General features: G+C 42.1%; 1 protein-coding gene and 1 pseudogene across 1 annotated transcript; one reads left to right on the top strand and one right to left on the bottom strand.

The window, feature by feature from the left end:
• Positions 1-10,556: 10,556 nt before the first annotated feature.
• On the top strand, positions 10,557-12,223 carry LOC105879525 (malate dehydrogenase, cytoplasmic-like; annotated as a pseudogene).
• An 8,005-nt stretch (positions 12,224-20,228) lies between these two features.
• Positions 20,229-26,168, bottom strand: NDUFS5 (NADH:ubiquinone oxidoreductase subunit S5). Its single transcript, XM_012779894.3, has 3 exons — positions 26,025-26,168; positions 23,333-23,550; positions 20,229-20,451 (listed from the first exon to the last, which is right to left on the bottom strand). Exons 2-3 carry the CDS (start codon positions 23,546-23,548, stop codon positions 20,347-20,349), a joined length of 321 nt encoding a protein of 106 aa, XP_012635348.1. The 5' UTR covers positions 23,549-23,550; positions 26,025-26,168; the 3' UTR covers positions 20,229-20,346.
• Between the last annotated feature and the right edge of the window lie 741 nt (positions 26,169-26,909).

Here is a 26,909-nt window from a genome sequence, read left to right as displayed (position 1 = left end):
AAAAACAAAACCTGCTTGATTGCATTAAGACTTTATATTTTTTTGCTGAGACTGTTTTATCATTTGTTCCAAGTGTGTTCATATTTGAACACATTATATACACTGAAGCATTTTAATGAAACTTGCTTCAAAATACTTTTGAGATAATTCTAATATTGTTGGCATTTGGGTGTTGGTATCTATAGATTATCTTTTCTTATTCAGATTTTACTGGTTCTTGGTATAAATGATTTTTGATAGACACATGGACATTTTGCATATTATGTTATAAGACTCTGGGCTCAAGCGATCCTGCTGCCTCAGCCTCCCGAGTAGCTGGGACTACAGGCATGCGCCACCATGCCCGGCTAATTTTTTTCTATATATATTAGTTGGCCAATTAATTTCTTTCTATTTATAGTAGAGACGGGGTCTCGCTCTTGCTCAGGCTGGTTTCGAACTCCTGAGCTCAAACGATCCACCTGCCTTGGCCTCCCAGAGAACTAGGATTACAGGCGTGAGCCACTGCACCCGGCCTGGATCTTATTTATATTTTGTGTTTAGCAGGCCTCCTCTAACATTGCTTCTGTGGGGAAAGTGGGACTATTATTATTACCTCATTAGTACCAGAGGGTGTGGAAGTCCAGGTTTTCTGCTTGGCCTCCATTGACACCTGGGGCTGGGAGGGCTCCTTCTTACTGCCGGGCAGGCCTGGGAGTTCAAGTTCTATACTAGGCCTCCACTGACACCACACCAGCTGGGAGAGGGCGTGGTACCTCCTCACTGCTCCCCATGTGGCCTCCACTGATATTGTGGGGAAAGATGGCCCTGTTATTGCTGATTATTGATAATCACCAATCATCAGCAATGGTGGATAACTAGGCCTCTTCTGACACCAGCCTGGAGGACAGAGGAAGAGTGCTTCATTGCAGCCTAGCAAGGGTAGATGTCTAAGGTTTCCATTTTGCCTTTGCTGATGGGGGGTGAGGGTGGGGCTTGAGTAGAGAGGACATTGTCTAAAGGTTGTCTATCTTTCGAAAGAGACATAGTCTCACTCTGTCACCCTGGGTAGAGTGCAGTGGTGTCATAGTAGCTCACAGCAACCTCAAACTCCTGGGCTCAAGCAATCCTCCTGCCTCAGGCCCCCAAATAGCTGGGACTACAGGCTCATGCCATGACATCTGGCTAATTTTTCTATTTTTAGTAGAGATGGGGTCTTGCTCTTGCTCAGGCTGGTCTCGAACTACTGAGTTCAAGTGATCCTCCCACCTAGGCCTCCCAGAGTGCTGGGAGTACGGGCATGAGCCACCTCATCCAGCCAGTTGTCTACCTTTCTAGGGTCTTATCTCCTGATCGTTTGACTAGAGAAAGCTGGCTTTCCTGGGGGCTTTTATTTGCCTGCACCTGTTGGCAGTTTGGGGGTGCTGGCCTCTCCAGTACCCATCCTGACATGTATGAGGCAAAAAGGAAACTTAGGGAGCTCACTGCTGAGTCACTGTTTAGGTCTCAAGGTCCCTAGCCCATCTGCTTTCTTCTTGTCCAGAGTCTTCTTATGTTTGTTTTACATATAACGTCCAAGGTTTTTAGCTGTATTTAGCTAAAAACTAAAGGAAAAGTCTATATACTGTATCTTTCCAGAAGCAGAAGTTGCTCCACACACTTTGAAAATGAAAGCCAGCATTTAAAAATCACAGATTTCTCATGACAATGTAGACTTCTGGTTTGTCATGAAACATGGGCAGGTGTGTCATCCTGGACCTGTGCTGCTGTTTGGTGACAATTGGCTGAAGCTGGGTATGCACTGCCCCTGCGGATGGAGGATCCTGTCCTAGGTTTCCCATCGGTCCCACCCACGGACACTAACTTATAAAGGCCCGCATCTCTCATCCTTACAGGACTGCAGGAGTCGGAACTTGCATCTCCAGGGAGTGTTGGCCACAGCAAAGATCAGACATGACACCAGAAAGAGTCATTGGCAGGATCCTTAAAAGACTCTGCTACATCATTGCAGAAGTGTTCTCTCTCCCTCAGCACAAAAACTCTGCTTTAGCACATACTGTTCTGAACAGTTACAGTTAAAAAAAAAATTCCCATCTCTCATCTTAGAAAACAGCTAGCTCATTTTCCATCTGAAGAAACCCCTAATCATGACTCAGTTACGCTCCCGGCCATTTTTGTGGATGCGCTGCAGGCTGAGCCAGGTGGCCCATGGAAACGTCTAGTTAGCAGAAGCCTTGGGTTCTCAGTGGCTGCAAAGTGAAGGCCTGAGGGAGCCAGATTGGTGATCTCAGGAGTGTGGAAGTTTCAAGAGGCCTTAGGAGAAGACCGAAAAATGCGGTGCGCTCTGCTGTGTCAGTTCCTCAACCTGTCAGCACCGGTGGGGCAGTGGAATTACTCTCAAAGCAGCTGTTTCCAAACTTTTTGGTTCACTGACCTTTTTTCAGGACATGAGGCCTCACGACCACCTGGCCCCTGTGATCCAGTGCATTCTGGCTTCTTCCGGAGAGGCAAGGACTCAGGCTCCTGTTGCCTGAGTCCTTAGCACTCCCCATCCCCGGCTCATCATCTCCCACCTTCTATGTCCAGGAACAGTGACTGCTGCTTCTGAGCAGAGCTGAGGACTCTACTAGGATAGAACTTGGCTGTTTTGTTAAAGCAACGGCCAGCAACTGGGCACCAGCTTCCTGCAGGAGGCTTCTCTAAGGTGCTCAGTCTCTGGGGGACCAAACACAAAACACTTTGGCTTGTCAACAAGGACGCCAGCTTGCCGCATTGGCAGATGTGGTTGGCCTGGAATGTCATCTTTCTCTTCGGCCACTGTGCCACGTGCCTTGTCCTCCTGGTCCTCCGTGCATTGGCCTCCAAGGAAGGAAGAACACTAGTGTTAGACCAGGAGCTAACCCAACTTGAAGCGGCCCTTCAAGAGGGCCTGGCTTTCTATAAAAGGAGGAAAGGGAGGGGGAAGGGATGGGGAGGAGGAGGAAAAACAGCAGCAGTAGCCACAGGTATCATTTACCTAGTATCTATTGTGTACAAAGTAGTTCTGGGTTAAATGCTGTGTGTGAGTGTGTGTGTTTTCACTTGATCCTCAGGGAAATTCTGTGAAGTAAGTTGAACGATCTCTAGTTTATAATTGAAAAAACTGCAGCTCAGAGAAGGTATGTGATTTGCTGAAGGTTACACAGCTAGAAAGAGACAGCAGCGTCTTGAATCCAAATCTCTCTGCCTCTGTGCCGGATGTGTCCACGGGCCCCTCCACATCTGCTTTTCACCTACCTTGTGCCCCAGGAGATTGACAAGACATCAGTGGGCTCCTGGCTCTCTGGTCCTGGCTGGGTTTGGCCAGTGGGGAGCCTAGAGGGGAGAAGATCAGAGGGAGCGAGGCGAGGGAGGCCTGGGCATGGACTCTCCCAGCTTCCCCTTCGGCACAGACTGTTCCGAGGGTTGTTGCAGGCATGCCACTTCCCACAACTCCCTCCCTTGTCTCCCAAGGCCCAGGCTATCTCCTATGTGGCTTCTCTACATGCCACTCACGCCTTCCCAAATAGTCCCTTTATTAAACTCTCTTGCAATCATCCTAAATTGCATATGCCACTGTTTCCTGTTGGGACCCTCTGAGGACAGTTCGTATACTGTGCTATAGATTTGATTTCAGGCTCAATCCCATCATTCATTCAGAACCTTGACTAGGACTTTGAAAACCATTAGGCAACATAGGATTGATGTCCTTGTCTCCAACCACTTCTTTCTGGCAGGAGCAGGGCAACAGAGCTCAGTGTTATAGAGCTGCTCCTTCTGCAGCTGCAGCTGTTGTCACTGGATTCTCTCTACTGTCTGGGAGGGCAGGGTATTCCACTCAGGACTTTTCGAACTGATCCTGGCCTAGGTATAGGATCCTGGTAGAATGCATGTTCCCCAAACCCCACTGTGGGCAAAACTGACCCAGATCAGGTTTGAGATGCTTGATATTATGATGCAAGAGATATGCTCCGAGTAGGATCTTGTGACTTTGAATTATGCTTGTCCCTTTTATGGCTAGAGGAGTTGCCTGGGCAGCTGGAGCCCCAGCAGGCCAGGCTTGAGCTGGTCTTTAGCCAGAGCTGGCAGGTAAGTGCCTCCTACCCATGTGCAGATTAAAGATAAGTAACCCTGGCCTGCGTCATTTCTGCTCAAACACCTGTAGTTTGCAAGTGACAGGTGCTGATTCCAGGAACTTAAGTGGTCACTGGAATTGAGTGAGTACTTCAAGTGCCAAGGCTAGCTGGTAGGGGCGGGGAGTGGACACTATCTGACGGACACCAGGCAGGGACCTCAGGGCTGGCCTCCTTTAGAAGCGCAGGGCCTTGACCTCCAAGGGTGCCTCCCTTCCATCGCCTGCTCTGCATTTTCACTACCACTGTCCTAGGCCGGCTCTGTGCCTCCTTACTGCTCTCCCACTTTCTCCACATGTGCTTCTGAAAACCACAGATCCAGCCTCTCTTGTCCTTTCCATGCATCAGGTGGCTCAGACGCCACCTGCTCAATCTTCCAAAAGCTCTGATCACATCACCCCTTTGATCCTAAACCTACAAGGGCTCCCCAGCACCATAAGTAACCCATCTTATCTTCCAGTCAGTTCTCTCCTTGCTCCCCCTTGGGTGCTGCGTGTGGGACTTATGGTCCTTGAACTTTTTTCTGGTCACTCCAGAACGCTGACATATGCACGGGTTCACAGTGGTTGAAGAGGATGCCAGAGATCTGCGAATAATCCCTTCTCCCCTTCTGTTTGAAAATCACAGCTTGAGCCAAATGATTCTGATCCCCAAGCCAAATGTGGTGGCTCACACCTATAATCCTAGCACTCTGGGAGGCCAAGGTGGGAGGATCGCTTGAGCTCAAGGAGTTCGAGACCAGCCTGAGCAAGAGTGAGACCCTGTTTCTACTAAAAGTAGAAAAATTACCCAGGCATTGTGGTTTGGGTGATGAGGCAGAAGGATTGCTTGAGCCCAGGAGTTTGAGGTTGCAGTAAGCTATGATGATAGCACTGCACTCTACCTGGGGCGACTGAGTAAGACTCTGTCTCAAAAAAAGAAAAAAGAAAAGAAAAGAAGAGAAAAAATTAGCTAGGCAACTGAAAACAGAAAAAATTAGCTGGGTGTGATGGCACACACCTGTAGTCCCAGCTACTTGGGAGCCTGAGGCAGGAGAATCGCTTGAGCCTAGGAGTTTGAGGTTGCTGTGAGCTAGGGTCATGGCACTCTAGCCCAGATGACAGAGTGAGTTTCTGTCTCAAAGAAAAAAAAGAGAGAGAGAGAGAGAAAGGTTCTGCACACAGGTGCTCTCAAATACCGCCACACTTTTGCTCATGCTGCATCCTCTGGCATTTCTCCATGTTCAAATCTTAGCTGTCCTTTAGGGGTCAGCATGAGTGCTACAAAGCCTCTAGACCATCCCCGTGCCCTACCCCCAACATCCACTCTTGTACCCAACAAGGCTGTCTCCTCTGGCTCACACGGAACTTGTTTCCCTCAAGTGTGAGCACTTGTTTCCCTGAGTGAGCACTTTGCATCACAAATTGATTATCTGTATATTTCAGCCCTCACTGTACTCGGAGCCTCCTGACAGCAGGACCATGACTCTGTCCATCGTCTTTGACTCATCCACAAAGCTCAACTGAGTCTCTGTACTTGGTTTCATGCCTAATGCCATGCTTTGAATAAAAATAATCCTGGGTAGGTGAAAATAGGTTGGCCAATCTTGTTTCCATGCTTGTGGATAAGAAACTTCTATCTCTTGGGGATGGGGAAGGGAGAGATGTTGGTCAAAGGATACAAATCTTCAGTCTGACAGTAAGAATAAGTTCAAGAGACCTGTTGCACAATAACATGTCTGTAGTTAACAATAATGTATTTTATTTATTTATTTATTTATTTTTCTTTTTTATTTATTTATTTTTGAGACAGAGTCTCACTTTGTTGCCCAGGCTAGAGTGAGTGCTGAGGCGTCAGTCTAGCTCACAGCAACCTCAAACTCCAGGGCTCAAGCAATCCTCCTGCCTCAGCCTCCTGAGTAGCTGGGACTACAGGCATGCGCCACCATGTCCGGCTAATTTTTTCTATATATATTAGTTGGCCAATTAATTTCTTTCTATTTATAGTAGAGACGGGGGTCTCGCTCTTGCTCAGGCTGGTTTCGAACTCCTGACCTTGAGCAATCCGCCCGCCTCGGCCTCCCAGAGTGCTAGGATTACAGGCGTGAGCCACCGCGCCCGGCCCAATGTATTGTATTCTTGAAAATTACTAAGAGAGTAGATTTTAAGTGTTTTTACCACAAAAAAATGAAAACTATATGAGGTCATACGTATGTTAATTAGCTCTATTTAGCCATTCCACAGTGTATACAAATTTCAAAACAACATGTTATACATGATAAATATATACAATGATACACTGTTTTTCAATTAAAAATGAATATTTTAAGCATTGAAAAAAGAAACTGCTATCTCTTCATTTTCTTTTTTTTAAATTTTTTTCTTTTCTATTACCTGTGATCAAAATACTCCAGATTATCTGTTCATTTTCAAAATTGTACTGTAGAACAACACTAGGGCCATAAGATACTTAAATGGGGTCTATCACCAAATGTGATGGGGCAACCTTATTCTATCCTTTTCTTGGAAATTCACAAAACGTATTAGCATAGTAAAGTCTCTAAGTAGTTCTCCAAATTAAAAAATAACAATAACTTAGTTTACTCAGCATTACTGAACGGTATTTGACCTTTTTTCCAATCTCCCAAAGAGCTGGAGTCCATTGACATCTCTTAGAAGTACTCTCCACAGCACACACAGAGGAGATGCTGCTTTAGATTCCTTTTTTTTTTTTTTTTTTTTTGAGACAGAGTCTCACTTTGTTGTCCAGGCTAGAGTGAGTGCCGTGGCGTCAGCCTAGCTCACAGCAACCTCAAACTCCTGGCTCAAGCAATCCTCCTGCCTCAGCCTCCCGAGTAGCTGGGACTACAGGCATGCGCCACCATGCCCGGCTAATTTTTTCTATATATATTAGTTGGCCAATTAATTTCTTTCTATTTATAGTAGAGACGGGGTCTCGCTCTTGCTCAGGCTGATTTCGAACTCCTGACCTCGAGCAATCTGCCCGCCTCAGCCTCCCAGAGAGCTAGGATTACAGGCGTGAGCCACCGCGCCTGGCCTAGATTCCTTTTGAAAACCAGACCCTCATGTTCTCTGTCACATGCCCAAGGTCACCATTTAGGAAGACCTGCTTTGGTCAAATATGGCACCGAGGAGCAGTAAGCCTGTAACATCTTTCAGATCTGAGACTTCTCTCAGCAGGTAAGCCCCAGGAAAAGGGACATGCGCATGGGGGAGGGACTGACGTTATGACCCGTCTGCCTTCCTGCTGCCCCACCCCGCTTTCCCAGACACTTACGGGACCCTGCACCCCTGGGTGAGGGTCCTCAGCCCTGGCAGTCATGGCCTCCATTTGGCCACACTCACCGTTTCAGGTTTTTTCTCCATTGCTCCCCAACACATTTCTAACCTTCACTTTGAAAATGAGTCCCCTGCTCTTCCCTGAGCATGGCTTGTGTTTTCAACGACACCTTGGCCATCTGATCTGCCTGAACCACCATTCTTACAAGTTTACCAGTAGAAATTCTGTCCTATCTTTCAAGGCCCTACATTAGACTAGCTGGAGTTTGTAGATCAATAAACTTTAGTGTTAGAAAAAAACCTAGACATGATCTGGTCCAAATCTTTCATTTTAGAAAATGGTGATTCACATAGGCTTAGGTGACAGGACAGAGCTCCTCTTCAGAGTCTTTTAAATTTTCTCCCGAGTGGTATTTATCCTATTGCTCTTTTTTTTTTTTTTTTAATTTTTTCTTTTTAAGAGATAGGGTCTCACTCTGTTGCCCAGGCTAGAGTGGAATGACTGGATCATAGCTCACTGCAGGCTGGAACTCCTGGGCTCAAGCAATCCTCCTGCCTCAGCCTCCCAAGTAGCTGGGACGACAGGCACGCACTACCATGCCTGGTTAAGTTTTTCTAATTTTTGCAGAGACTGAGTCTCAGTATGCTACTCAGACTGGTCCTGAACTTTTGGTCTCAAGAGATCTCCCACTTTGGCCTCCCAAAGTGCTGGGATTACAGGTATGAGCCACCACAACTGGCCAGAATGTATTTTTTATTCATAATACTCTGACCAGAGAATACAGATAGATAGATGTGGAGTCAATATATTTTAAGAATGTGGGCTTTGTGAGCTTTGGAGTAAAACAAACTAGGCTCTCTCTTTTTTTTTTTTTAACTAAGGCTAAGTTTATAAATAATAAAATATACATATTTTTAAAGTATATAAGTCTATGAGTTTTGAGAAATGTAAATACTTATGTAACCACCACTATCATCAAAATATAGAACATTTCCATTACCCCACAAGGTCCTCTTGTGCTGGTCCCCAGTCAAGCCCCTTTCCCTTCCTTCCCACAGCTGCTGATCTGCTTTCTAGCACTACAAGTTCTATATGTCTTTATTATCAGAGTTTTATACAAATGGAACTACACAATATGCATACTTTCTGTCCAGCTTCTTTCATTGAGCATGAAGATTTTGAGATTCATCCATGCTTTTGCATGTTTCTATAGTTTATTCATTTTTATTAACTAGCTGATATCTCATTATATGGATATACCTGAATTTATTTATCTCATTGATCATTTGGATTTGTTGCTGTAAGAATAATTATTATTGTTATAGCTATTATAAGCTGCTATGGACATTTATACATGAACATTTGTATAGATCTTTGTTTAAACATAAAAACTACCTAGAATGAAGTTTCTTAGTCATGTGGTTAAGTGCATGTTAAACTTTATAACAAATAGGCAAACTTTTCCAAAGTGGCTTTACCATTTTATATTCCTGCCAGCAATGTAAGAGAGTTCCAGGTGCTTTACACCCTCACCAACATTTGTTGATGTCAGTTTTTCAAAAATTTGGGAATTCTAGTGATTGTGAAGTGGTATCTTAGCATGATTTTAACTTGCATTTTTCAGATTACTAGTAATATTGAGCACCTTGTTTGTGTGCTTATTAACCACTTGTATATTTTCCTTTATGAAAATATCTATTCAAGTCTTTTGCCATTTTTAAAAAATTATGGTTAATTATACATTTGAATTATAGATTTTCACAAATATGAGAAAAACATACATATGAATGTATATAAACATATATACTCTGGATATAAGACTTATGTCAGATATATGTATTTTGAAGATTTATCTTTATCTTGGCTTGCCTATTCTTTTTCCCAATGTGGACTTTTTTTTTTTTTGAGACAGAGTCTCACTCTGTTGCCCAGGCTAGAGTGAGTGCCATGGCATCAGCCTAGCTCACAGCAACCTCAAACTCCTGGGTTCAAGCAATCCTCCTGCCTCAGCCTCCCGAGTAGCTGGGACTACAGGCATGTGCCACCATGCCCAGCTAATTTTTTCTCTATATATTAGTTGGCCAATTAATTTCTTTCTATTTATAGTAGAGACGGGGTCTTGCTCTTGCTCAGGTTGGTTTTGAACTCCTGAGCTCAAACGATCCACCAGCCTCAGCCTCCCAGAGTGCTAGGATTACAGACATGAGCCACCGCACCTGGCCCCAATGTGGACTTTTAATGAGCAGAAGTTTTAATTTTGATGAAATCCAATTTATCAATTTTTCTTAATAGCTAGTGATTTCTGTGTTCTAAGATAGCTTTGCATATTCTCTTGCATTTGCTTCTAGAATTGTGCTATTGGTCTATCTCCAGTTCACTGATTCTTTCCTCTATCATTTTCACTCTGCTACTGAGTCCATCCAGAGAGTTTTTTATTTTGGTCACTATTATTTTTCATTTCAATTATTTTATAATTTATTTTTCTGAGAAAGGGTTTCTCACTCTGTTACCCAGGCTGGAGTGCAGTGGCATCATCACAGCTCACTGCAACCTCAAACTCCTGGGCTCAAGGGATCCTCCTCCTGGCTCAGTCTTTGGAGTAGCTGGGACTACAGGGTTGGCCACCACACCTGGCTAATTTTTCTATTTTTTGTGGAGAAAGGGTCTCACTATGTTGCTGAGGCTGGATTTCAACAATTCGAGATATACTCTTTCGTAAGAGTCTATCTACTTTTATATTTTGTACTTGCTGAGATTTTAAATTTTCATTTCTTTCAGGAGAATGTATAATTGTTCATTGACCATTTTTATAATGACTGCTTTAAAATCTTTGACAGACAGGAGTTGGTTCCGCGGTAGAGGTGACCTGACTCCCTCAGTCTCCCTGCGGCTCATTTTGCAGGTGCTGCAAGTGTCCACGCAGTTTGCAATCAAGTCTGAACCAATCAGAATCCTTTATGACTGGAGCAGCTGGTCAAATTGCATATTCACTGCTGTACAATATTGGAAATGGATCTGTCTTTGGTAAAGACCGGCCTATAATTCTTGTGCTGTTGGATAGTACCCCCATGATGGGGGTCCTGGATGGTGTCTGAATGGAACTGCATGACTGTGCCCTTCCCCTCCTGAAAGATGTTACCACAACAGACAAAGAAGAGGTTGCCTTCAAAGACCTGGATGTGGCCATTCTCATGGGCTCCATGCCAAGAAGGGAAGGCACAGGGAGGAAAGATTTACCGAAAGCAAATGTGAACATCTTCAAATCCCAGGGTGCAGCCTTGGAGAAATATTCCAAGAAGTCAGTGAAGGTGATTGTTGTGGGTGACCCAGCCAATACCAACTGCCTGACTGCCTCCAAGTCAGCTCCATCCACCCCCAAGGAGAACTTCAGTTGCTTGGTGTGTTGGGATCACAACCGAGCTAAAGCTCAAATTGCTCCTAAACTTGGTGTGACTGCTGATGAAATAAAGAATGTTGGCCCGGCGTGGAGGCTCACGCCTGTAATCCTAGCTCTCTGGGAGGCGGAGGCGGGCGGATTGCTCAAGGTCAGGAGTTCAAAACCAGCCTGAGCAAGAGTGAGACCCCGTCTCTACTATAAAATAGAAAGAAATTAATTGGCCAACTGATATATATATATATATATATATATAAAAAAATTAGCCGGGCATGGTGGCACATGCCTGTAGTCCCAGCTACTCGGGAGGCTGAGGCAGAAGGATCGCTCGAGCCCAGGAGATTGAGGTTGCTGTGAGCTAGGCTGACGCCACGGCACTTACTCTAGCCTGGACAACAAAGCGAGACTCTGTCTCAAAAAAAAAAAAAAAAAAAAAAAAAGAATGTCATTATCTGGGGAAACCATTCCTTGCCTCAGTATCCAGAGTCAACCATGCCAAGGTGAAGTTGCAAGGAAAGGAAGTTGGTGTTTATGAAGCCCTGAAAGATGACAGCTGGCTCAAGGGAGAATTCATTGCGACTGTGCGGCAGCGTCATGCTGCTGTCACCAAGGCTTGAAAAGTATCCAGTGCGATGTCTGCTGCAAAAGCCATCTCTGACCATGCCAGAGACATCTGGTTTGGAACCCCAGAGGGAGTGTGTCTGTCCGGGAGAGGGTGTTATCTCCGATGGCAACTCCTGTGGTGTTCTTGATGATCTGCTCTACTCGTTCCCTGTTGTAATCAAGAAAAAGCCCTGGAAGTTTGTTGAAGCTCTCCTTATTTTTTATTTATTTTTTTGAGACAGAATCTCACTCTGTTGCCCAGGCTAGAGCGAGTGCCATGGTGTTAGCCTAGCTCACAGCAACCTCAAACTCCTGGGCTCAAGCGATCCTCCTGCCTCAGACTCCCGAGTAGCTGGGACTTACAGGCATGCGCCACCATGCCCGGCTAATTTTTTCTATACATATTAGTTGGCCAATTAATTTCTTTCTATTTAGAGTAGAGGCGGGTCTCGCTCTTGCTCAGGCTGGTCTCAAACTCCTGACCTCGAGCAATCCGCCTGCCTCGGTCTCCCAGAGTGCTAGGATTACATGTGTGAGCCACCGCGCCTCACCTCTATATATTTTTAGCTGTCCAATTAATTTCTTTGTATTTTCAGTAGAGACAGGGTCTCGCTCTTGCTCAGGCTGGTTTCCAGCTCCTGATCTTGAGCAATCCACCCCCCTTGGCCTCCCAGAGTGCTAGGATTACAAGTAGGAGCCACCGCGCCCGGCCGAAGCTCTCCTTATTAACGATTTCTCAAGTGAGAAGATGGATTTTATTGCAAAGGAACCTGCAGAAGAAAAAGAAACTACTTTTGAGTTCTCTTCCTCTGCCTGACTAGACAATCATCTTGATGTTACTAATGCCCCAAAGCTGAAGAATCTAAATGTTGTCTTTGATTCTAGTACCAAATAATAATAACAATGCTTTACTTATACAAGCTTTGTGTTTTTTGCAAAAAAAAAGAAAAATATATTTTAAAGAAAAAATGTTTTTTGCTTAAAATTTTTAAATAAAAATAAGAAAAAGGCCAGGCACGGTGGCTCACGCCTGTAATCCTAGCACTTTGGGAGGCCGAGATGGGCGGATTGCTCGAGGTCAGGAGTTCGAGACCAGCCTGAGCAAGAGCGAGACCCCGTCTCTACTATAAATAGAAAGAAATTAATTGGCCAACTAATATATATAGAAAAAATTAGCCAGGCATGGTGGTGCATGCCTGTAGTCCCAGCTACTCGGGAGGCTGAGGCAGCAGGATTGCTTGAGCCCAGGAGTTTGAGGTTGCTGTGAGCTAGGCTGACGCCACGGCACTCACTGTAGCCTGGGCAACAAAGCGAGACTCTGTCTCAAAAAAAAAGAAAAAAAAAAAAACCCAGCACATTTTAAAGATTGTGTGCTTCTTGGTACAGACTTGTGACAGTTCATCATCATGCTGTTGGTGCCGCAGTCTAAATAAATACATATGTTTCCAACCGTGCCCCTTAAAGGTAAAAAGAAAAAAAAAATAAAACAATAAATAAATACATATGCAAATGAAAATAAAATAAAATCTTTTCGGGAGGCTGAGGCAGAAGGATCACTTGAGCCCAGGAGTTTGAGGTTGCTGTGAGCTAGGCTGACGCCACGGCACTCACTCTAGCCTGGGCAACAAAGCGAGACTCTGTCTCAAAAAAAAAAAAAAAAAATCTTTTGACAGATAATTTCAACATCTGAATTATCTTTGTGTTGGCATCTATGGATTGTGTTTTCTCATTCATGTTGTGATTTTCCTAGTTCTTGGCGTGAGAGATTTTCTGCTGAAATCTGGACATTTTGTGTATTATGTTATGAGACTCTGGGCCCTATTTAAATTTTCTATTTTAGCTGACAGCCACCCTATTTATTTTAGTGCACAGGTCTTGGCTTTATTGTGTGGGCTGTCATTCCAAAGACACTTTAGTTTTCAGAGTGCTTACAGTGTTATTCTGGTCTGCTTCATTTGTGAGCTAGCAAAGACCAGTCTGAAAACCTGCATGATATTCCACACTGTAATTCAGCTCTCAAATTTTTTGCAATGTTAATTCTAGCTGGTTTATATGTGGGTCAGGGGTCTGCCTATGACTTCATATACAGGTTTAAAGAATCCCTTTCATCAGTTTCCTCTCTTGTAAAATCCTGCTTTGGATGTGTGAGGGTCACCTTGTTACTGCTGTGTGGGGGTGATGAACCCATTTAAGCAGGGTCAAAATCCAGGGCAGGTCACAATATGACAGCTTGCTTCCTGAGTGATCAAGTGAGATGAGTGAGAGTGAAGGAAAGAGAGAAACAGAAAGATGGAAGTAACAGTCTTTTGTAAACTAATCTCAGAAGTGTCATCTTATTACTTTTGCTATCTTCTTTTTGTTAGAAGCAAGTTGCTAAATCAGGCCAACACACAGTAAGAGGGGATTACATAAGGGCACGAATGTCAGGTTGGTGAATCACATGGAGTCATAATAGTAGCAGGCTGCCACAGTCTTTAATTTCTCTCATCATTGTTTTGTAGTTTTCAGAGACATTAAGACAAGAAAAAAGCTAAGTTTCATATTTACTCACATGCTTACCAATTCTTAATTAGTAATTGTTGATATGGTTGGGTTTAAGTACATCATTTTCTTATCTGTTCCCTATTTCTCTCACCTGTTTTGTATTCCTATTTATTTTCTTCCTGCATTCTTGTAGGTTAATCTAGTTGACACAGTGAAATACATAGCTCTTAAGCGTACATTTTATGAGATTTGGTTGTTGTGTACATCCATGTAATCACTACAATCAAAATATAGAATATTTCCATCACCCTAGAAAGTTCCCTCATGTCCTCTCTATTCAATTCCTACTCCTCTTTAGCAATTACTGCCTGTTCTTGAATTTCATGTAAATGGAATCATGTAGTATTTCCGTGTGTGTGTTTGTGTGTATAAACTCTTTTGTTTACATATACTATATTGCTTCTGGTTTCTTTCATGCAGCCTATTTTGAGATTCCCTTTATCAGCTTTTTTGCAATCTCTCTTTGTATACTTCTTTGATCTATCTTCAACTTCACTGAATCTTTCTCTTGCTGTCTTCACTATGTTGTTAAGCCTATCTAGTGAATTTTTCACTTTAGATATTGCAGGTTTCATTTCTAGAATTTCATTTTTCTTTTTTCATGTTTTCATTTCTTCTTTAAGATTTCCCATCTGTTCATTCATTATGACCATCTTTACCTTTAAGTTCTTGAACATCTTTTTGATAGATAATTTTAAGTCCTTGTCTATTAATTCAACTTCAACAACTTCTTCTCCTACTCCTTCTTCCCTTCTTCTTCCTCTTCTTCTTTTTTTTTTTTTTTTTTTTGAGACAGAGTCTCGCTTTGTTGCCCAGGCTACAGTGAGTGCCGTGGCGTCAGCCTAGCTCACAGCAACCTCAAACTTCTGGGCTCGAGAGATCCTTCTGCCTCAGCCTCCCGGGTAGCTGGGACTACAGGCATGCACCACCATGCCCGGCTAATTTTTTATATATATATCAGTTGGCCAATTAATTTCTTTCTATTTATAGTAGAGACGGGGTCTCGCTCTTGCTCAGGCTGGTTTTGAACTCCTGACCTCGAGCAATCCGCCCGCCTCGGCCTCCCAAGAGCTAGGATTACAGGCGTGAGCCACAGCGCCCGGCCTCCTCTTCTTCTTGAGACAGGATCTTGCTCTGTTGCTTGGGCCAGCGTGCAGTGGCGTTGTCGTAGGTCACTGCAACCTCAAATTCCTGGGCTCAAGTGATCTTCCTGCCTCAGCCTCCTGAGTAGCTAGGACTATAGGTGTGTGCCATCATACCCAAGTAATTTTTTGTAGAGACAGGGTCTCACTCTTGCTCAGGCTGGCCAGATTTTCAGTCATCAATCACAAAGGACCTCACAGCTTTCTGTCATTCCTGTGCCCCAAACTCAGTTCTATTCTGCATCAATGTCTATTCTGCTGGCCAAAGAGATACAGTCTTAACTCTGCTTGTTCTTATTCAAAGAGCTTAAAAAACAGAAGGGTTGGAGTGGGCTCCTGAAAGGAGCCAGAGGTGAGCCATAGGTCTATTCTCTTCTTTGGCTTTCACCAGCTCGCAATGTTGCGAGCTGGTGAAAGCCAAAGAAGAGCACTTTCTCAAAAAAGCAATTAAGGCACAAAGTTCACCAGATATATAAGCATAAGAGACAGGGCTGCTTGTCCCAGAGCTGTCTCTGGGTATCTGATATAAATGAAGGCTTTTGATATCCTATAAAGGCATCAAGGGAATGCTTTCCAACAAACACAATTAAGTGTTCTCTTCCACTCATATTTTACTTTTAGGTAAATATAATCTAATGGGATTTGGTTTCCCTTCATTCTACAACCCAGAACTCGGGAATAAAAGATATCTTTGTATGAAAGATTATGTACCTACTTTAAGCCTTGATTTATATTCTGCTTTCCTCTTTGGCATTTCCAACTGCACTCTCTAATTTTACAAAAATACATACACACTGTCATTTTTAACTTAAAAAAAAAAAAAAAAACCTCAAAAAAGCTTGTATGTACAGAGCATAATAAAGCAACCTAACACAGGGCCACAGCATGGGATCTTGCTGGAAAGTCTCCCATTTGCTTTTCCATTGTGATTAATTAGTGGTTAGTACACTAAGTCAATTTAAGAAAATGCTGCTTTAGCTAAAGACTTGCCCTATAACTCAGGAATAAGCAGGGCCCTGATCAAATGCCAAATCTCAGCCTTCCAATTTTGATACCAGGATGTAATGTGCTTTCCTTTTTGAGGATAACTTTATATTCAAGGCCTACAGCTGACATTTATGACTCAAAATGCTACAAGACTAACAATGAACAATGTGAAAAGGAAATTAAAACAATTTCACTTAACAATAGCACCAAAAAGAATAAATACTTAGGAATTAACTTAAGGAGGTAAAAGACTTATATAATGAAAAGTACAAAACATTTCTAAAAGAAATTAGAGACATAAATAAGTGAAAAGACATCCCATGTTCATAGATTGGAAGACTTAATATTAAGATGTCAATACTACCCAAAGCAATCTACAGATTTAATGCAATCATTCCCTATCAAAATCCCAATTACTAAGGACTATGTGAGGTAATGCATATGTTAGTTAGATTTAGTCATTCCACAACAGATATATACTTCAAAACATCATGTTGTACATAGTAAATATATACAAGTTTACCTGTCATTGTTAAAGTAAAAGAAAAAAAAAATCCCAGTGACCATTTTTGCGGAAACAGAAAAACCCACCCCAAAATTCACATGGCATCTCTAGGGACCCTGAATAGCCAAACTATTCCCGCAAAAGAACAAAGCTAAAGGACTCACACTTCCTGATTTCAAAACTTACTACATAGGCCGGGCTTGGTGGCTCACGCCTGTAATCCTAGCACTCTGGGAGGCCAAGGTGGGCAGATTGCTCGAGGTCAGGAGTTTGAAACCAGCCTGAGTAAGCACGAGACCCCCGTCTCTACTATAAATAGAAAGAAATTAGTTGGCCAACTAATATATATACAAAAAATCAGCCGGGCATGGTGGTGCATGCCTGTAGTCCCAGCTACTCGGGAGGCTGAGGCAGCAGGATTGCTTGAGCCCAGGAGTTTGAGGTTGCTGTGAGCTAGGCACTCACTGTAGCCTGGGCAACAAAGTGAGACTCTCTCAAAAAAAAAACAAAACAAACAAACAAAAAAAAAAAACAACAAAAAACTTACTACACAGCTACAGTACAGCACTGACTGGCATAAAGACGTATAGACCAATGGAATAAAGTAGAGTTGAGAAATAAATCCCTGTGTATATGGTCAAATGATTTTCAACAAGAATGCCATGACTATTCAAAGGTAAAAGGGTAGTTTTTTCAACAGATGGTGCTAGGAAAACTGGATATCCACATGCAAAGATGTCCACAGGAAAAGAAATGAAGTTGGACTCTCACCTAATACTAAGGTCATTAAATATAAAATGTCTGATTTCAAATCAAAAGTTTAGTTTATTACATCTCAAACAAGAGGCAGTACAATTAACCAAAGTATGCACCTAAACTATTATTACAGTTTTGCCATCTTAAAGGTACCTTGCTTATGTCAGCAGTGAAGAGCCTGGAGAATGAGTGCAGATGAAATTGCAGGGGTGTTTTCTACAGCTTGTCAAGAATTAAATATTTTTCCCTGCAACGAGTGGTGCAAAGCCTGGAAGAAGTGGTAGTCAGTTGGTGCAAGGTCTGGTGAATTTGGTGGATGACAGAGTGTCCAAGTCCCCCTTCTGTAGTTTGAGCAGAGTTGTTTGTGCGACATGTGGTCGAGCGTTGTCTTGCAAGAGGATTGGCCTGTCTCTATTGACCAATCTCGGCTGCTTAACCACAAGCATTATTTCGTCCAATTGGTAACAGTAGACATCCACTGTAATCAATTGACCAGGTTTCATGAAGCTGTAGTGGATAATACCAGCAGTGGACCACCAAACAAACACCATTAGCTTTTTTTGATGACTATTCAGTTTTGGACTGTTTTGGCACTTCATCTTTATCCAGCCATTGTGAACACTTGCAATTGTCAAAAAGAATCCATTTTTTATTACACATAACTACATGGTGTAGAAATGGTTCACCTTTATGTCATGACAGCAAAGAAAGGCAAGCTTGAAGACAATTTCTCTTCTGATGCTTGTCTAACTCATGCACTACCCATCTATCCAGCTTCTTTACCTTGCTGATTTGTTTCAAACGGTCCAGTGTTGTTGGAACAGTAACGTCAAACCCTGCTGCTAATTCACATGTAGGTTGAGATGGATTCACTTCCATTACATCTTTCAGCTCATCATTATCCACCTTGGTCTCAGGTTGCCCACATGGCTCATTTTCAAGATTAAAATCACCAGAACTTCTCACACCATCAACATACTGTGCATTCATTAGCCACATCCTTCCCAAACATTTTGTTGGTATCTTGAGCTGTCTGCTCTGCATTGGCTCCACGATGGAACTTATGTTCAAAAATAACACGAATTTTTTACTTATGCATGATTTTAGAAAAATTATTTTTTAAAAAATATGAAAGATAATCACAAGCTAAAGATATGTTTAAAAGAATGAGGATGTACCTTTATAATAAAAATAAAACAAGAAGTGTCAAAGTGAAATGTCAGGGATATCAACTGTTAAATTTAGTACTTAAGGAAATCAGACATTTCATACTCAATAACCTAAATGTATACAAAAATCAACACAAAATGAATCCATGACCTAAATCTATAAAGTTCTTAGAAGAAAACATAGGGCAAAAGCTTCACAACATTGGATTTGGCAATGATTTCTTGGATGTGATACCAAAGGCACAGGCAACAGAAAAGATAGACAAATTGGACTTTATGAAAATTAAAATATCTTGTGCACCAAAAAACACTATCAACAGAGTGAAAAGGCAACTCACAGTATAGGAGAAAATATTTGCAAGTCATATGTCTGATAAGGGATTAACATCTGGAATATATAGAAAATTTCTAAAACTCAACAAAAAAAACCAAATCAAAAATGGGCAAAGTACGTGAATAGACATTTCTCCAAGAAAATATACAAATGGCCAATATGTGCATGAAAAGATGCTCAACATCACTGATCGCTAGGGAAATGCAAATCTAAACCACAGTGAGATACTACCTCACAGCCATTAGGCTGGCGATTGTTTGAAAAACCGGAAATAGCCAGTGTTGATGAGGATGTGGACAGATCGGAACTCTTTGCACTGCTGGTGGCAATGTAAAATAGTACAGCTGCTGTGGAAAATGGTATGGTGGTTCCACAAAACATTAAAAATAGAGCTACCACATGATTCAGCAATTCTGAGTATATACTTAGAATTGAAAGCAGGATCTCAAAGAGGTATTTGTACATACAAGTTCATAACAGCATTATTCACAATAGCTAAAATGTGGAAGCAACCTAAGTGGCTATTGACAAATACTTGAGTAAACAAAATGTGATATATACATACAATGGAATTCAGCTTGAGTATCCCTTATCCAAAATGCTTGGGACCAGAAGTGCTTTGGATTAAGGACGCTCAACCTGTATCATCTGCCTTCAAAAGGACATTATGCTAAGTGAAATAAGCCAATCACAGAAAGATAAATACTGTTATGATTCTACTTATATGAGGTAGAGGAGTCAAAATCATAGAGACATAAAGTAGAACGTGGTTGCCAGGGGTGGGTAGGAGGGGGTAGTTACTGTTTATGGGTAGAGTTTCACTTTTGCGAATGAAAGAGTTCTGGAGATGAATGGTGGTGATGGTTGCACGACAGTATGAACACATTTAACACCACATAACTGTGCACCTAAAAATGGCTAAAGTAGTAAATTTTACGTATTTTATGATAAAAAAATTTGGGGAAAAAATGTTACAAGATATCTGAGGTTTCAATTATACTCTCAGCACTTAATTTTCTAAGCTTCACACTTTTTACATCTGGATTTTTCTTTTAAAAACATGTTTCTAATCATGTCAATTAGAAGTACTAATATACTACTGATATAAGATAGCAAATGAAAACAATGGCATTGCTTCTTCAAAATCAAATTACCTGAACTTGGCATTTTCTTAGCCTTAGACTTTGTGAAGTATCTCATACACAGTAAACTTTCATAAAATATTATTCCCTAGATGCTAATTTTTAAGAACAGATAGAGGTCTTTTTTCAAGTTAAAAAAATAAGTTGTTCTTTGTAATGAGACTGTTGAATAAAAAAACTTTTTGCACTGGTAAAAAAAAATCTCATTATACAAAAGTATGATCCAAGAGAAAACAGAACACATAGGTTGGAGCAATCCTTTATTTTTACACATTTGACAAAGGGGTTTTCAGTAAATCATCTTTCCAGTGAAGATTGGAGAACATGAAAATCAGCCTCCAGCCATCAGTTACCGCTCCGTTCAGGGCCTAGGCACCTCCTTGCCCATGTGGTGAGGTGGAGGGGTGTACTTCCCTTCCTTTATTAGCTTATCCCGCTGCTTCTGGATGGTACACATACGTTTTATCTGTCAAAGGAAAAAAGCATTTAAACCAGGGGAAGATATGCACCAGAAAGTGAGAACTGGAGAAACTGAGCTAGATTTTGGTTTCACTTTTAAATCTAGGGAAGGCTTTTCATCCCAGAAGGCCTCCGAGATGAAGTCCATCTTTAAAGAATTAACTTGAGGCTGGGCACAGTGGCTCACGCGCCTGTAATCCTAGCACTCTGGGAGGCTGAGGTGGGAGGACTGCTTGAGGTTGGGAGTTCTAGACCAGGCTGAACATGAGCAAGACCCCATCTTAACTAAAAATACAAAAAATTAGCCAGTAAACTAAAACTAGAATTCAAAAATTAGCTGGGTGTGGTGGCTCGTGTAGCCCCAGCTGGGCTCAGTAGTCCCAGCTACATGGGAGGCTGAGGCAGGAAGACCACTTGAACCCGGGAGTTTGAGGCTGCTGTGAGCTAGGCTGACGTCACGGCACTCACTCTACCCTGGGCAACAAATTGAGACTCTGTCTCAAAAAAAAAGAAAAGAAAAAAAAGAAATTAACTTCCCAAACTTTTTAATAAATAAATTAACTTCTGGTATATATAATACCTCTTTGAAGACCAATAGCTAAAATGTTCTTAATATACACATATGAATATAGATATTTTTAAAAACCCTTAAGATGCATATTTGTGTATACTAAAATCTTTCAAAATATTAAAAGATCATCTCAGAATTTATATATTCCTGACTGCTCTATGTGAAAGTGGCACTACTGTATGTCAAATCTTTCTCTGAAGTAAAGGCAACAACCATTTAGCGTTCTGAATAAAAGCAGAGGCTCTGGAGCCAGACTTGTCAGGTTCAAATCTCAGCTCCACCACTATTACTACATGAGTTTAGAAACGTCCTTAAATTTTCCTTGACTCAAATTTTTTTGTTTTTGAAATTCGGTCTTACTCTGTCTCCTAGCCTGGAGTGCAGTGCTGTAATCATAGCTCACTGCAACCTCCAACTCCTGGGTTCAAGTGATCCTCCTGCCCCTAGCCTCCCGAGTAGCTGGACTATAGGTACATGCCACCACGGTTGGCTAATGTTTTTATTTTTTGCAGAGACAGAGTCTCACTATGTTGCCCACGCTGGTCTTGAACTCCTGGCCTCAAGTGATCCTCCAATCCTCCCACCCTCCCTCCTGTGCTGGGATTACAGGTGTAAGCTACCACGCCTGGCCCAAATTATTAACTGCATAGTGGGGAAAATAACAGTAACTCATCTCACAGCATTGTCATAAGAAATAAATGCATTATTATCTGCTGAGAACTTAGAACAGTGCTTGATTCTAACTTCCTGATTCACTAGCTTTTTCACCTATAGGGAGGTGTCTAGTCATTTAGGGTGACCTCTAAAATGGTAACTTATCTATTCATAAATTCACAGGATTAGGAAGTGACCTTAAAGTAACTCTTAAATTTTTCTACAGAAGGAAACCAAGACCAGATAGGAAAGTGATTGTCCAAAGTCACAAAACTAGTGGTGGCAGAACTAGCATCTGAACCCAGTTGTCCTAATCCAAGGTTCTTCCCACCTTACTACACTGTATCCTCTTGGTGTAAATTTTTCAAGATTAGGTAAAATCTTAATCTGAGCAATAAATGACTGAGGACCGGAAGAAAATAAGGTAATATGTATTGTGAACTAAATGGCTGGAAGATGGCTAACTATGACTCAACCGTTGTTCCTAATGATCAGTATTCCTACAGAGATCAAGGCAAAATTATTACCTGACACTTCCTCATTCCTTCCAAGTTTGGCTTCATTTTATCCAAATGCCAACAGCAGATGTTAAGAGGTAAAACATTTTTACATTTTGATCTAGATAACTTTGCCATAAATTTAACTGAAAATCTAAATTATCTCCTCAAACTTCAAGAAGTTGAGAATAATAAAAATATTTCTATTTGTTATATCTGGAGCACAGAAAAAAGGCAAAATGACAGCCTATACCCAGAGATTTCTTCTCTAAGGGAGAATAGGACCCTATATGTTACACAACTCATTCAACTTTTGAGGAGGTGGATACCATGCTGCTAACATCCCCCCCCCCCCTTTTTGAGATAGAGTCTCACTTTGTTGTCTGGGCTAGAGTGCCATGGGGTCACCCTAGCTCACAGCAACCTCAAACTCTTGGGCTCAAGCAATCCTTCTGCTTTAGCCTCCTGAGTAGCTGGGACTACAGGCATGTACCACCATTCCCAGCTAATTTTTTCTATATATTTTTAGTTGGCTACTTAATTTCTTTCTATTTTTAATAGAGACAGGGTCTCACTCTTGCTCAGGCTGGTCTTGAACTCCTGACCTTGAGCCCACCTCTGCCTCCCATAGTGCTAAGATTATAGGCGTGAGCCACTGCGCCAGGGGCCAATATCCTTTCTTTCCTTGCATCTTTGGTCAGGCTCAGCTATAGCAATCTCATTAACATCTCTATCTTCCTAAGTAGAAATGAATCTAGAGATTGTTATATCATGTTCAATGTAATAGATCTGTAGGGTTAAACCTCTTCTCCAATGGGGGTTCGATGAATTTGAAATATTCTCACCCCAAAATTTTCAAGTACAAAACATCCAAATAGTTGATATTCTTTGCTCTATAGCCTACTGAAAAAAATGGAAATATGCACACATGAATTTCTAATCCAGTGGCTACACCAGGGTACAATGTGAAGGAAAATTTGGAAGAGGAACAACATGGGAAACAATGGGCCATCCTCAGATCTGAAGGCATTTAACTTCTCTGTCACCACAAAAGCTCTGCCAATTCACATTGGGCAGCCACTGTCAAATGACCAATTAAAAACTCTTAACATTAACCTAAAAGAAACAAGGAAGTAATTCAGCTTCCACTTCCATCACTTTCTCACCGTTTTTTGCCGAAGTAGACATTCAACGAGATCATCATGCTCTATCTTGCACTCTTTCTCTGCCCGGATAGCACCAATTCCATGTGCACATTCTATCCATTCTTTTTCAAAAGCATGGCATCGAGCAGGCAACTTGAGGGGCTGTTCACCACTTTGGATTGCCATCGTACGATCTATGTTAAGGCCCAGCCTTTTCTGTATATCGAAGAAAGGCATGGCTGTAATGGAGGATAGAAAAATAAATAAATAAATAAATAAAAGGTCAGGTGCGGTGGCTCATGCCTAAAATCCTAGCACTCTGGGAGGCCGAGGCGGGCGGATCGCTCAAGGTCAGCAGTTCAAGACCAGCCTGAGCAAGAGCGAGACCCGTCTCTACTCTAAATAGAAAGAAATTAATTGGCCAACTAATATGTATAGAAAAAATTAGCCGGGCATGGTGGCGCATGCCTGTAGTCCCAGCTACTCGGAAGGCTGAGGCAGGAGGGTTGCTTGAGCCCAGGAGTTTGAAGTTGCTGTGAGCTAGGCTGATGCCACAGCACTCTAGCCCAGGCAACACAGCGAGGCTCTTGTCTCAAAAAAAAAAAAAAAAAAAAAAAAATTTAAAAATCACCCCAAATTGCCACAGACAACCATAATTATAATAAAATAACATTAAAAAAAATGAAATAATCATGGAAAACAGCCCTTTAGAGAGCTGTGTGATACTACTCTCTCAATTTCTTACCAAACTTTTTCATTAAACAGCTTCTTCCAGTTATGGTAGATGACCAATGTTTGTGCTTTCACAAAACTCAAGGAAAAGAGAAATAGACCTAAAGAACAAGGCATAAAATTCTCTCTATACTGATAAAGTCATTTTTATCAAAAGACAAAAAGAGGCAGGGTGTGGTGGCTCACGCCTGTAATCCTAGCACTCTGGGAGGCCAAGGCAGGCGGATTGCTCAAGGTCAGGAGTTCGAAACTAGCCTGAGCAAGAGCGAGACCCTGTCTCTACTATAAATAGAAAGAAATTAATTGGCCAACTAATATATATAGAAAAAATTAGCTGGGCATGGCGATGCATGCCTGTAGTCCCAGCTACTTGGGAGGCCTGAGACAGAAGGATTGCTTGAGCCCAGGAGTTTGAGGTTGCTGTGAGCTAGGCACTCACTCTAGCGTGGGCAACAAAGTGAGACTCTGTCTCAAAAAATAAATAAAAATAAAATAAAGGTCAAAAAGAGTGTCTATGTTTTGATTCAATAATCTCAAATCTTTGAAACAGAGCTGAAGAAAATAACTGAAAAGAACAAAAAGCACAAGCACAAAACATTTCTCTACATTTTTCCATCCATTCTTTCCATATGAACTTGGATGACATTTCTCTCGAGAAACCCTCCTGAATTTGGTGATCCTCTCTAGGGCACCTTCAACTTTGATAGGAATATTTTGCACATCACTGTAATGGGCTATTTACTTGTATGTCTCCCATGTTGGGCAATGAATGCTTTGGGGGCAGGGACCAAGTAGGAGCTAGGTAACTGCTAAGAAAATGAATTACAAATAACTTAAATGTGTAAAAATAAGGAAATGGTAATTAAATTCTGGTATCCACTTAGCAGAATATGACAGACATTGGGAAAAAAGGATAATAAACATGGCAAATACATAATAATGTAAAATGAAAAAAAGAGACTAGAATAATACCAAAGAAAAACTGTCTTCATTATAAGACTGGGAAATCCGTGCTATTGCACTCCAGTGAGACCCTGTCTCTCTTTAAAAATAAATAAATACTTAAAAATTAAAAAAAAAAGAAGACTGGAAAGAAGTGCACACACAGAAGTCAATTTGTGTATGCACTATTGGTGAATTTAAAGGTTTAAAGGTGAATTTAATTTCTAAAGTTTCTTCCCATTCTTTCAGTCATTCACTGAGTAACTACATTCCAGGCATTGAGATTGGAGTAAAAAGCAGCTCCAATATAAGCACTACAGATACACACGGGAAATTGGGAACCCAATGTAAGGTACACAAGTGGTTAAACAGCTCGAAGGAGGAAGCACCGACTCTGCCTAGGAGACTTGAAAATGCCTTTAAGATCTTCTGTTCAGAAACAAGATCTACAGGCATCAAGGGAAAAAAAAATAAGAAATAAATTAAAATAATTAAAAAAAAAATCTTCTGATGCTCGTTGAGTCGGAAAAAGAAAACAAAGTAGGGGGAAAAAATGCCTTTAAGATGGGCTAAGAGTTCTCCAAATGAAGATAAGTGCGCATAATGTTCCAGTAGAGCGACAGCACAAGTTACAATCGAAGGTGCTGGGTATATCTGGGGGGCACTGAGGCCCCAGAGTGGCTGGAGTGCCGAGTGCACCACCGGAAGAATGAAATTAAGATAAAGAGGTTGGCGGGGCCGATATCACGCAGAGCCTTGAAAGCTGGGATAAGAAGCGTGGACTTTAGGTTAAGAATCAGGCCAAAGCATTAGTGCAGCAGAAAGCTACGCTAAATTAACCTGGAAAGACAGTGGAGAGAGGTTCGGCTTCGGTGACATAAGCTGGTCGATAAAGGGGCCTGGGGAAGCAGAGAACACTCCCAGAGTTTGGTTTTTCTGGGGTAACGGGACATCCAGCAAGCTATGAGGAAATTTGTTAAAGATATCTCGGAAGGAAGCTCCTTAGACTAAACTGTCGCGCAGACACAGCAGACCCTACCGTCACGCCTCAGTGTCCTTGTCTCTTCTTTGCCGGCCGCAGCTTCAGGATCCCCGCTCGCAGCGCGGACGCCTGCCGCAAAAGGTGCTCGCAGCACGACGTTTGCAGCGCAACGCCGGAAGTCAACCTTCCCTTGCCGTCGCGCCCCGGAAACTATAGTAACCAAGGTCTGCGCCTGCGCACCCGTCTGCCTTGGCTTCCGGAGACTTTGAGACTAAGCTGACCTTCCCTAGGCGACCGCTTTAGAGAAGGTCCGGAGCCATTAGTGAGTTCACGCTTCTTCCTGGCCGTGTGCCTAGCACTCTTTTCTTTTTTTATTTTAGCGTATTATGGGGGTACAAGTGTTAAGGTTACATATATTGCCCATGCCCCCCTCCCCCCAAGCCTAGCACTCTAATAACAGCTGTTAACAGAAAAAAAAAAATCCAAACTCTGTAAAATAATTTTAAAGAGATTTATTCTGAGCCAAATTTGAGGACCATGACCCGGAGCCACTGCCAAGAGGCCTTGGGCAAGTGGACTCGCTGTGGCTGGGTTACAGTTTGGTTTTTATACATTTTAGAGACAAGGGTTATGGGTAAAGCCATCAATCAATGTGTGGGAGGTATACATTGGTTTGGCCCAAAAAGGAGGGCCATCTTGAAGCGGGGGCTTACAGGTTATAGGTGGGTTTAAAGATTCTTTAGATTGTAATTGGCTAAAGACATGAAGCTTTGTCTAAAGAGGTGGAATGTTTTAACATAAACTGTTTACTAGAGGTAAGCCACCATTTGTTGCAAATAGAAGGCCTGCAGGTTTGTCTTGCATGCCCTCAGGCCTATTAATGGGTTACAAAGGAAGTCTCCAAGAAGGGAGGGGGGCATGATAAGGCCTGTCTGACCTCCC

The sequence above is a fragment of the Microcebus murinus genome, chromosome 2 (assembly GCF_040939455.1).
Source record: "Microcebus murinus isolate Inina chromosome 2, M.murinus_Inina_mat1.0, whole genome shotgun sequence".
In the NCBI taxonomy this organism is placed as follows: Eukaryota; Metazoa; Chordata; class Mammalia; order Primates; family Cheirogaleidae; genus Microcebus; species Microcebus murinus.
Note: the sequence above shows the minus strand (reverse complement) of the source record. Positions and strands in the feature narration are given on the sequence as shown.

What these genes read in the sequence shown, in the direction of transcription:
- NDUFS5 (XM_012779894.3), bottom strand. Translation starts at nt 23,548, where the DNA reads ATGCCTTTCTTCGATATACAGAAAAGGCTGGGCCTTAACATAGATCGT. An exon ending in GTCTACTTCGGCAAAAAACG is followed by an intron (nt 20,452 to 23,332) that starts GTGAGAAAGTGA and finishes TTCCTTTGACAG; the next exon opens with ATAAAACGTATGTGTACCAT.